A 13,033-nucleotide genomic window follows, 5' to 3' on the forward strand; every position below is an offset into this window, starting at 1 on the left:
ACTTGGAATGTGGCCAGCCTAAAACAGAGTGTGTGTAACAAGTGTAAAACACTGGGTTGGAATTTTGTTTTAGTATAGTTGACACACAATGTTACATTAATTTCAGGCGTACAACTTAGTGAGCTGACATGTTTATACATTATGCTGTGCTCGCCACAGTGTAGCTGCCAATGCTATCACAACATCACTGGGCTATATTCCTTATACTGTGCCTTTTATTCCCATGACTTATTCATTCCATAATTGGAGCCTGTGTCTCTCACTCCCCTTCACCCATTTTGCCCATTCCCCTACCCTGGTTTGGGTCTTTAAGACTGAGTTTGGAAAAAATAGAAAATATAAAATATCTTTATTTTCATACGTTACATATTGAGATGATAATATACTGGTTAAATTTTATAAATAGACTATATTACTAAAATTAATGTCACATGTTTCTAATATTTTTTCTTTATTTTGAGAGGGAGAGAGAGAGTAAGCAAGGGAGGGGCAGAGAGAGAGAGAGAGAAAGTCCCAAGCAGGCTCCGCATGGTCAGCACAGAGCCTGATGTGGGGCTCGATCTCACGAACCATGAGGTCATGACCTGAGTCAATATGAAGAGTTGGATGCTTAACCAACTGAGCCACTGAGGCGCCCCTAATGTCACCTATTTCTGTTTTACCGTTTTTAATGCATGCAGTTACTAGAAAATTTAAAATTACATTATGTGGCTTGTATTTCTCTTGGACAGTGCTGGTCTAGAGATTCTAAACTCCTAGGACTTCTAAGAGTTTCTAAGCCCAGAGTCATGGGAGAATCACTTGAGTATCTTTTTCAGCGTGGCTGTGGCTCTCCCTCCCTGTTCCCAAAGTGACAGAAGATTTGCATGAAGCCTCTCATTTAACCTTTTACGTACTTTCTCTGTCCTTTTCCGTATCGTTCTTCTAGACTGCAGGAGAGGCACTTCTTTATTAGTCTCTTAGAGTCATTGGTGATGTGAGACATGTAAAGGTGTGGAAGCAGCCCTCATGAAAAAATGTCTTTGGACTTTCTTTTTTCCAGAACTGTTGCACAAATGTATGCCTCACAGTGTGGAAGAAAGCTAGAGGCCTCCTTCTGCTCTCTTGCCCTGTGAAAAAAATGATAAGTGGAAGAACTATTTCAGGCCACCACTTAGAATGTGAAATTAGGCTATGTCTTTCATAATTGATTATGTTATATCGGCACAGACTAAGTTTCTGAATAATTATGGATTTCATTTGATAGCTATTGATTTTATTTTAATACAGCTGTTGTTGGTGATTTTTTTTTTTTTTTTTTTTTTTTAGGGGTTTCTTCCAGAAAGTATGTATGAGCGTATTCTCACTGGTCCCGTTGTGAGAGAGGAGGTCAGCAGGCGGGGGCGGCGGCCCAAAAGTGGAATTGCGAAGGCCACGGCAGCGGCCACAGCTACAACTGCCAGCGGTGTTTCAGGCAATCCTTTGTCGGCCAATGGATTACTTCCAGGTGTGGATCTCACAACTCTTCAGGCCTTACAGCAAAACCTACAAAACTTGCAGTCACTGCAAGTGACTGCAGGGCTGATGGGAATGCCTGCTGGCCTTTCTTCTGGAGGAGAAGCTAAAAACGTGGCTGCCATGTTCCCCATGCTGCTGTCAGGAATGACTGGATTACCAAATCTGTTGGGCATGGGAGGGCTCCTGACAAAGCCTACCGAATCTGGAACAGAGGAAAAAAAGGGAAATGACCCTAAGGAGCTAGAAGGAAAAAAAGAAAGGACAGAGAGTCAAAATTCAGAGAATGGGGGAGAAAACTCTGTGTCAAGTTCTCCTTCGACATCGTCTACTGCTGCATTAAATACAGCTGCAGCTGCCAACCCGTTAGCTCTTAACCCACTCCTACTCTCCAATATACTTTATCCAGGGATGCTTCTCACTCCAGGCCTTAATCTTCATATTCCAACTTTGTCCCAGTCCAATACTTTTGATGTACAGAAAAACAAAAACAGTGACTTAGGCTCATCTAAGTCCATAGAAGTCAAGGAGGAGGATTCCAGAGTTAGAGATCAGGAAGACAAAGGAGGAACTGAACCCAGTCCTCTCAACGAAAACAGCACAGATGAGGGTTCAGAGAAAGCCGATGCTTCATCTGGATCTGATAGTACATCGTCATCATCCGAGGATTCAGATTCTAGTAATGAAGACTGATTCCCAGACTGCACTTAAATTATGAACTGATTTTGGATTTTTTTCTTTAATTATTAATTGTAAATACCCCAGTGTTGAGTGCATCAATAACTTACTGACCGAACATTTCAGTTCTTTGTTTAGAAGTGCAAACTGCTTTCAGAGACGTTTTGCATGTAATATTTCTTAAAATTCCTAAGTTTCTGAACTCGTATGTACTATCAAATACATAAAGGTGTAAAATTGCAACAAAAGGCATTATAATTTTGTTGGGGGTTAATTTTATGAAAATGATACTCAATAAGAGTTGTATATTTAATATATTTGCAGTGAACACAGAATACTTTATGCATATTACTGATTTAATTTGAATATAGTTTTACAGCCTCCTTGACACCTATAATTTACAGATCAAAACTCAGCAATAATTTGGGCAGCTAATGAATGTCATGAAAGCTGTAGAATCTACATCGCCATCCATTGCTTTAATTACATGAAAATGCTCTAGTGTTGTGACGCACTGCTGATGCTTCCAATTCAGGTACAAGTGTGTTTTCAAGAAGAAATAAGTTTCCCAATCAGCCAATTTAACTGGCTACCTGTTACCTCAGCTGAGTTAGTTTAGGAAGTTTACATTCGTTTCTAATTCTATACTTGTTTTCAGGGGTTTTTTAAACACATCCTATATATCATGTTAATCTGGCAAGAACTGTGACTTGCTTTTTGCTGAGCTTAACTCTGCTGTCGGTAAAATCAAGTCATAAAATAATCCTGTGTCACGTGACTTTGGCACCCTCTAGACATACTTAGTTTCACTTTTTCCAAGTTTGGCCTCCTCTTAGAAATAATTATGTCTCAGATGAGTAATGTCTGTTTCCAGGGTTCAGAAAAGGCAAACTCATGAAATGCCACTGAAAAGAACTTTCAACACAGCATACTTCATGTAAAAGAAATTGTTTGTTTGCTTTATTTGTGTAGATTTCTATTTGTGTTTTATGTCATGGAAATATTCCAGAATTAACAGAGGATAGTGGTAAAGTAATATGCAGAACAGTCTGAATTCGTTTTGAGTTTCTAGGTAGAAGCAGATGAAATGTTGCCCAGAATCAGTGTTGGGTTATCAGTTTATATTAAATATACTGAGTTGGCCCATTTTGAATATGCACTTTGAATAATCTCAAAAAATATATACAAGTTATACCTGTAAACCACAAAAACGAAGCCCAAGGCTTCTGATCAATTTCTTAGAACCCTTTATCATGCAAAATCTGTCTGATATTTGATTTGTGATACAGTTTCTCCTGCTAAAGCTGCTATTCCGACAAGATGGAGAGGTCCAGTTTCACCTTCATATACATTTAAAACAATTAGAACTGAATTGGAGTAAAATATCATTTACATCCTAAGGAGAGAAAGATGTTAGCATTTTCTGGTACTTGAATAAGTCCATGATAAAGTTTGCGAGGGGATAAATTTAGGGGGGGGAAGTACCCCACTTCTCTCCCAGAGGAAAAAAATAACTTTCAGTGCGTTTTGATAAAACTCTGTTGTTTTGTCATGAACCCAGCAATTATATTGGATTTTCCAAGATCTTTACCAGTAAATTGTTTCTGTGTGTAAAATAACTAACCCCTTATTAGAGCGACAGTGTTACACGTATTTACAAAATCATATAACTTCCATTGGGATTGTATTGATTTTTGTATTTTCCCCAAAATAGTGCTTTGAATTGATAGTCCTTTATGCAATGTCTTAGCAATAGTCACTCTAATGCCCATCCAGGAGAAGTGGGTAGTAATTCTTCATCATGAAAATGATATATTACATATTTAGTATGTTCCCTTTGCAGTATTGCACTTTTGTTTAACTAGAATACACCTATGAGATAGCCAAAGTTTCTCAAACACAGTTAACCTGGTTTGCCGGTGAAAGTATTTCAACAGCATCCACATTTCCCCCTCTCTCCCTCTAGTTCTACCCACATGATCTTTATTCCTTTCTTTCCCCAATTAAAAAATAAAAGGAAAAAAAAAAAAGCCCTAGATCTTATCACTAAAAATCTAATTTATATCAAATTTATGAGATAAAGTATTTTCCTAATTACGGTCAAATGAATTTGGTTAACATCTTAGTGATTCTCTTTCTATGTAATAAGGCAATTTGCAGTTTTCAAAGCATTAATACTAACTTTAAATGTTCTCTTGGGTTTCAAGACACTTCTACTTAGTATTGATTGGGGAAAAGTCGTCCAGCTATCAGCTTAACAAAAAAATGCATAAATATGGTTGTGTAAAGTTAAGGGTTATAAGGAAAAAAAAAAATCAGTAGAATTCCATAATACTAAAGTTGCAGTTGAAAGGATATCCAAGTATGTGTTGGTAGTTACTAAAAGAATTATAGCTGTTATTGCCTTGTATTTATAGCTCTTGTTTCAGGTTTCATGATTCAAGTCTTAGTCTAATTTTTCTTTTGGACATTTGCAATATTTACCAGTTGTGTTTTGTGTAGTCTGAATTTGCTTTCTGTAGTTGAGCAAACGTCTTAAAAAGTCATTTGTAATTTATTAAATTACTTTCTATGATGTTCTATAGAGCAAATGGAAGTTTAATTATTTTTTATTAAACATATTCTTTGACTACCCATGATGTCAGCCTCTGTACATGACAATACTCCTTTTTTTTAAATTGACTTTTGTATATAATTGATCTTAATCCAGTTATAAAAGAAACCGTAGTCCTAAATCTTTAAAAGAAAAGGATACTTTGGAAGAATTTTTAAAAGGAGAAGTTGGCTATAATTATATCCACAATATCGTTATTTCCTTAAGTTTTCTTCCCATGACCTTTAAAAAAAAAGTCCAGAAAGACTCAGAGCTATACCTAACCTCTTCACGGAGTACGTTTTGGAAATCAGTAATTATTTTTTTTTCCCCCTTGGTCTGAAGAGTCTTTCCTAATTCATCATGATTGTTTTGGTGTTTTTATAAACATGAAAGAAATTTAGTTTTCCTCTAATTAAGTAGAACAGTAGACTCTCATCATATACTCATTTAACTTGGAAGCCATTCAACTATACTTTCATGCTTAGAAGACCCTTCATTTTCTTTTCTGTACAATGTAGCATGTAAACCCAAGCCAACTGCTTCCTCTAGTGCTCATCAGAGGAACAGTAATCTACACAGTGCTAGAGGAAGAATTGGCTATGTTAGATGTTTTGGGGAGACAATACACTATGTACAAAACGGTATGTTCTGTATTTTGTGAGCTATAGGAGGGAGAGTGATTGTTGACTACAAGTAATGTTCACCTTAACAAATTTAGAACTTAGTCTCTACGTAAATACAACTCCAGTACATAAGCTATTTATTTTAAAATGCAGGAAAGCACAAAGAAATATATTTAAATAGTCATAAACCCACCCCAAGATAAATGCTGTTCATATAGATACCCAACGTGCTTCATATGTATGTTACATACATGTAGTGGGTTGAATCGTGTCCAACAAAAATTTATGTCAAGCCCAAACCTCCAGAATGTGACCTTATTTGGAAATAGGGTCCTGGCAGATGTAATTAGTTAAGATGCAGTTATACTAGATTAGGGTGGGCCCTAAATCCAATGACTGGTTCCTTATAAGAAGAGGAGAGGACACAGAGACAAAGGGAAGAAGGCTGTAAGACAACAAGCAGAGACGAGTGACACTACTACCAGCCAAGGAACACCAAGGAACGTCAGCCACCACCGGAAGCTAGGAGAGCGGCATGGAACAGATTTTGCTTCAGAGCCTCCAGAAGGAAGCGACGCGGCCAACACCTTGATTTTGGACTTCGGGCCTGAATTGTGGGAGAATAAATTTCTGTTGTTTTAAGCCACCCCGTTTGTGGTAATTTGTTATGGTAGCCTTAGGAAACTTACACACTTTCATATTAAATCAGTATTATACTTACTGTTCTGCCCTTAATATACTCACCTATGTCAATAAGTACCCTGTGTTGTGATGTTTAACACCTAGTATTGTCTCATACAGATGGAATTTATTTAACCATGTACTTACAAGTGGACATTCAAGTTTATAAATGCATCTTTGGCATCCACCCCTGTGACTTCCTTAATCCCTAGAAGTGAAAATACTTCCTCTGTTCTTGAGGATTTTGATTTGTGTTGCCAAGTTTACAATGATGCCATTAGTAGCAACTTATACTACCACAGCAGCATGTATTTTGTGCGTGCTCACCCCAAAATCTTACCAATACTGTGTATTGTCTTTTGAAGTAATCTTTGCCAAATTAATAGGCAAAAATAACATCTTGATGAATTTTTAAATTATTCTTCCCTTTTCTTACTAAAAAAAATAAGACGTACATATTCTAGAGAATTTGGGGGGTGGGGGCTTGGGGAGGAGGAGTTGGGGAAGCACAAAGTAAACCAAGACCCCCATAATGTTAAATGCTCAGAGATAAAACTGTTAAGCTTTGGGTCATTTTCCTTTGCATATACATATATATTATTTTAATAACAATGGAGTTATACTGTACATACCATTGTGTAACTTTTTTTCGTTTATTATATCATGATAATTTTTCCATGTCATTAAAGAATCTTCCACAGCATTTTTAAGGACTTTCTCATTCCACTATATAGATGGAACGTAACTTATTTAATGCCCAATTATTGAGCATTGAGATGTTTTTCAGTTTGGGACTACTTAAACAATGGTACGTTTGTAGTTAAGTCTTTTCAAATACTTAGATTTTTTCATTAGAATAAATACCTAGGCATGAAATAGTTATGTTTGAGTTTTAAGACCAGGCAGACTGTATTATTTTCTACCCCAACAACAGACCATGAAACTACTTCCTTTCCCCATGTCTCTTTAGCTAACCCTGGGCATTAGACTATTTTTTAATCTTTGCCAATTTGATAGACATTTAGTTCATATTTCTTTGATTATTAGTAATATAAAGTCTTTCATATCTCTTCATAAGGCCATTTGTATTTTGTGCATTAACTGTCCTTGTTCTCTCTGCAATACCTGTTATACAAGTGGTAAATATTTTTCTCAATTTGCCTGTGAATTTTGTTGGTTTTTTTTAATGTGAAAGTTTCACATGTTTATGTGGTCATGTAGATACTCCATTACTTCACGTTTTAAGTTTCTGATATTTTTCCACAGAAAAATCTTTTCACACCCAAATTCTGTACATGTTTGCTTTTTTTAATATTTAGTGCCTTAATTATTATGCATTGTCCCAGCATTATTTAGTATATAGTGTCTCCGCTGATGTGACATGCCTGCATTGATCGTAATCTAAATTATGTATGTTAATGTGAATTACTTAGATATATATGAATTACTTACATTGTATCATAAATATGCAGGATATATCTATAATATATCATGTAAACAGTAAATATAAGAAAACTGGAGTGGCTGTACTCATAAAAGATAAACTTTAAGACAAATGTTGCTAGAAATGAATGAGAATATTTTATAATGATTTAAGGGTCATTCTATCAGGAAAATATAACACTTTTATAGGCACTTAACAGAGCCATAAAATACATACAGCAAAAAAGTAACAAAATTGAAAGGAAAAATAACTCCTAGATGATAGTTGAAGACTTCAACTTCCCACTTTGAATAACAATAGAACAAATAGGCAAACAGTCAACAAGAAAACAAGATCTGAACAACACAGTAAAATAGCTAGACCTAAGAAGCATTTGTTGAACACATCACCAAATAATAGGAAAAAAAATTCTTCTAAGGCACATAAGACCATTCTCCAAGATAGACCATGGAACAAGTCAAATTTTGGAAATATGTAATTATACAAAGTAGCCACAATAGAATGAAGTTTGAAGTCAGAAAGTGTGGATATTCACAACTATGTACAAGTTAACACACTCCTAAATAACCAATGAGTCCTAGAAATCTCAATCTCAAAGGAAGTTAGAAAATATTTTGAGATACGTGAAAACAAATACACAACATATGAGATGCAGCCCAAATGATGCATAAAAGGAAATCTGTAAGTGCAAATGTCTACATTAAGAAAAAAATCTCAGTGCACTTGGGTGCCTCAGTCAGGTGAGTGACATTTAGAAGGGGAGAGTGGCAGAGGGGTGAGAGAATCCCAAGCAAGGCACATGCTCAGCGCAGAGCCTACCACAGGGGTGGATCCCATGATCCTGGGATCATGAACTGAGCCAAAATCAAGAGACAGATGCTCAACTAGCTTAGCCACCCAGGTCCCTTGATCTTTGGACTCTTGATCTCAGTTCAGGTCATGAGTTCAAGCCTCGCACTGGACTCCACACTGGGCATACAGTCTACTTTAAAAAAAAAAAAAAGAAAAAAGATATCACATCCAAAAGGTAGTTCTTTTAAAAGACCCACAAAATTGACAAACCTTCAGCTAGACTGGCCAGTAAAAAAAGAGAAGCATCAAATGACTAGATTCAAAAATGAAAGCGGACATTCCTACCATCCTTCCAGAAATAAAAAGGATCATAAGGGAACATTATGAATAATTGTATGCCAATAAATTAGATAAACCTGGATGAAATGACAAATTCTGAGACACAAACTAGTGAAACAATCAAGAAAAAATAGAGGGGCGCCTGGATAGCTCAATCATTTAAGTGTCCAACTTCGGCTCGGGTCATGGTCTTATGGTTCATGGGTTCGAGCCCGCATCGGGCTCTGTGCTATCAGCTCAGAGCCTGGAGCCTGCTTTAGATTCTGTGTCTCCCTCTCTCTGCCCCTCCCCCACTGTGTTCTGTCTCTCTCAAAAATGAATAATAAAAATTTTGAAAAAAATAGAGGCTATAATAAGATAAAGAGTATAATAAATTAACAGATTAAATTACTAATAACAACAATGACGAAAAACATGATAAAATCCCTGGATGAGGTGGTCACTCTGACAGGAGGGGGGAAAAAGCACTTATTCATCACATATTCTTCCAAAAATGGGAGAGCAAATATTCCCCATTTTGTTTTATGAGGACAGTATCATCCTGATACAAAAGCCAAAGACACCACAAGGAAACTGCCAATCGATAACCCATATGACTGTAAAATGCAAAGTTTTTCAACAAATTGCTAGCAAACTTAATCTAGCAACATATGAAAAAGATTATACACCATGACCAAGTTGGATTTATCCCAGGATTACAAAATTGGTTCAACATACAAGAAACAATCGATGTACTATTAACAGAAAAAAGCAGGGGGGAGGGACCACATAATTATAATTATCTCAACAGATGCAGAAAAAAACATTTCGTGAAATCCAATACCCTATTATGATTTAAAAACAAACAAATGAAAAGGGTGGGGATAGAAGAGAACAGTCCCCACCCGATAAACAGCATCTATAAAAAACCAACAACTAACATCATACTTAATAGTTAAAGACTGAATATTTTCTTTTTTTATTTTTTTAACGTTTATTTATTATTGAGAGACGGAGAGACACAGAGCGTGAGCAAGGGAGGAGCAGAAAGAGGGGGAGACACAGAATCTGAAGCAGGCTCCAGGCTCTGAGCTGTCAGCACAGAGCCCGAATCGGGGCTTGAACTCACAAACCGCGACATCGTGACCTGAGCTGAAGTTGGACGCTTAACAAACTGAGCCACCAGGAACCCCCAAAACTAGACTCTTGATCACTCCTCTCCATACCTTTAGTTGCTCAGATCTAACATCTGTGTCATCCTTAACAACCCCCCACCCCCGCCAGCCGATCCCCAGTATCCAAGCCATTAACAAATCTGTTCTGTATTCCCATTTTCTAGGTTAAGGGAATGGATTAAACATATCCATATAATTCTGCATTCTCAAAAAATCCACTAAACTGCGGTAAAGGGAATTCTTTCTTTCTTTCCTTCTTTCTTTCTCTTTCTTTCTTTCTTTTTTTCAAGTAGGCTGCACACCCAGCAAAGAGCCCAGTGTGGGGCTTGAACTCATGACCTTGATATCAAGACCTGAGCTGAGATCAAGAGTCCAATACTTGAGGGGCACCTGGGTGGCTCAGTCAGTTAAGCATCCTGACTTCGGCCCAGGTCATGATCTCAAAGTTTGTGAGTTCAAGCCCCGCATCAGGCTGTGTGCTGACAGCTCAGAGCCTGCAGCCTGCTTCAGATTCTGTGTGTCCCTCTCTTCTGCCCCTGCCCAACTCATGCTCTGTCTCTCTCTCTCTCAAAAATAAAAAAATAAAATAAACATTAAAAAAAAAAAAGAGTCCGATACTTGAGCCAAAAAGGGAATTATTTTAAAAGACAAACCCATATTACAGGGAGAATAGGGGAAAAAACAAAAACGACTGTGAAATTTTGGAAACTGAAGCAGACCAGTGAAAATTGACAAGTCTCCAAAAAAGCTAAATTCCAAACTGGCAGGAAGAAAAGCTGAAAACCGAGAGCTCCTTTCTGTTTACTGAATGGGATGCTGCCAGATTCATGCATTGCTTAAGGAAGATAATTAGATGTGAAAGAGGAGAAGGAAGGAAGGAAGGAAGGAAGGAAGGAAGGAAGGAAGGAAGGAAGGAAGGAAGGTGAAAAAGAAGGAAAAAAAGAAGAAAGAGAAAAGAAAAAAGAAAGGGAAGACGAAAACTAATCCAAGTTGCATTTCTGGATCCTGGAAAGATTTAGGAACTAGCAGCACTGAATTCATCTATAACTAAGGATGAGAGAGCAGCTACTAACGGAAAAAATGAAAGTCTTAGGATCCATCCCCACTCATCGCCACTGACTGTCCTTCTCTCCTCTTCACAGAGGTCTCGAGGTCTATTACGTGGAAACTGTTTCTGCACAGGGGTGGGGTGGGGCTCCTGGCACAGGCAAGGACGTGGGTACCATATGGAAATAAAAGGATTAAGTGACCGATACTAAAGCCTAATTACTCTGAGCCATTTCCCCCCAGTTGGTTCCCAGAATTCTGGCATCCAAGATTTCTATTTTGCAGCCGGAGATTATAAGACAATTTGCTGAAGACTCTGACTAATTTTTTCCTGAGAAAATACTTCAAAAACTATTTTCAGGATAGTTCCCCAACAAATAACACCCTTTGATGACCGCACACAGTGTTTCTCAGTGGCGGGCAATTTTTCCTCCTCAGGGGACATTTGGCAATGTCTGGAGACATTTTTGGTGTCTCAGTTTGACAGTACGTGTGTGTCCCGCTGGCATCTGCTGGGTGGGTATCAGTGGTCCTGCTAAACATCTTACAGAGCATAGGACGGTCCCCACTTCCCACCCAACAACAAGGAATTCTCAGGTGCAAAATGTCAGTAGCCCCAAGGTTGAAAAAACTGTCCTACAGTCATCAGGCTTCACTTATGTACTGAGAGCTTCCTATTAGCTTAAAAAAAAAAAAAAAAAAAAGCTTTATTGAGATATTTATATACCATAAATCCACCTATTAAACACATACAATTCAATAGATTCTAATATATTTACAGTTATACAATCACTACCACTATACAAACTTCAGAAGGTAAAGCCAGACCATGTCCCTAAGACCCTGTTCAGCATCCCTGCTCCTGGGAGCCTGTATCCAAGAAGGTAAGGCATCACTACCCTTTCCAGACACCACTATGTTTGTGCTGGAAAGTCCAAAATCTGCAGGTGGGCCAACAGGTTGAGGACCTGGGGAATAGCCAATGGTTTCTTCAATGGGTTAAAGTTCAAAGGCTGTCTCTAGCAGAATTCCCTTTTGCTTGGGGAGGTCAGTCTTTTTATTCTATTCAGGCCTTCAACTGATTGGATGAGTCCCACCCAGATTATGAAGGGCAATCCGCTTTACTCAAAGCACACTGATTTAAATGTAAATCTCATCCATAAACACCACACAGAATCAATGAATAATGTTTGGCCAAGTATCGAGGCACTATGGCCCAGCCAAGCTGACACACATAAAATTACCACCCCAGCTTCTATACTGAGAAGAAATTGATTTAGGAAGGACAGAAGCAGAGAGACCAGATGGGAGGAAATTGCAACAATGCTGGTAAGAGATGACGGAAGCTTGGGCCAGAGGATTGGCAATGGAAGAGGTGAGGAGTGGTTAGGTTTGAATAATTGAAGACTGTGTTGGCAGAAATTGCAGATGAATTAAATGCAGAAGGTGAGAGAAAGGAATCGAGGATAACTCCGAAGTTTTTTGGCCTGATCCACTGGGAGAATGACGTTATCATTTTCTATAGGAAAAATGGAGACAGTGGGCTTAAGGCATGGCTTCGATGACATGAAGGGTGAGGGTCTGGTGGGCACAGTGGGCAGCTGACTGGACGCAGCCCCTGCTCCTGGCCTTGAAGTCTGAAGGATATAAGGGCATGAGGAGGGTTCCAGAGGGCACAGTGAAAGGGCAGATAATAGGAGAGGAGAGGGAGATTTCATCCTGGCTGAAGTCACTCGGAGAGAGAGAGATTACTGGAAGGGTTTACACTTTTAATGATGGCAGAGGAAATCAATCTAATCAGCATGATCAGTCTTGTCTTGGGAGCAATGGGCTGAAAGTCCAGCTAAGCGTTTAAGTTCATTAATATTTATTGAACACCTATTAAGTGCTCAACACTGTAATACTGTTCTAAGTTTTAGGGATATATGAGTGTCACTGCCGTCCTTAACCTAACACCTTAAGTGGCTTCACCTTTATTTTTTTCAAATGTTTATTTTTGAGAGAGAGAGAAAGTGCAAGCGAGGGAGGGGCAGAGAGAGAGAGAGAGAGAGAGAGAGAGAGAGAGAGAGACAGAGGATCAAACCAAGCTCTGAGCTGTCAGCACAGAGCCCAACTCAGGGCTGGAACTCACGAACCGTGAGATCATGACCTGAGCCAAAGTCAGATGCTTAACTGACTGAACCAC

The 13,033-nt window shown here is 38.2% G+C and overlaps 1 protein-coding gene across 12 annotated transcripts in view; it reads left to right on the forward strand.

The window, feature by feature from the left end:
* The window catches only part of CHD9 (chromodomain helicase DNA binding protein 9), a 236,562-nt gene extending 231,756 nt beyond the window's left edge, over positions 1-4,806 (forward strand). For all 12 annotated transcript variants that reach the window (XM_045046396.1, XM_045046397.1, XM_045046399.1 and 9 more), the window contains one exon: positions 1,309-4,806. In XM_045046396.1, coding sequence (XP_044902331.1) covers positions 1,309-2,187 — 879 coding nt within the window. In that variant the 3' untranslated portion in view covers positions 2,188-4,806. The remainder of the gene's footprint in view (positions 1-1,308) is intronic.
* The last annotated feature ends 8,227 nt before the right edge of the window (positions 4,807-13,033 follow it).

This window comes from Felis catus, chromosome E2 (assembly GCF_018350175.1).
Source record: "Felis catus isolate Fca126 chromosome E2, F.catus_Fca126_mat1.0, whole genome shotgun sequence".
In the NCBI taxonomy this organism is placed as follows: domain Eukaryota; kingdom Metazoa; phylum Chordata; class Mammalia; order Carnivora; family Felidae; genus Felis; species Felis catus.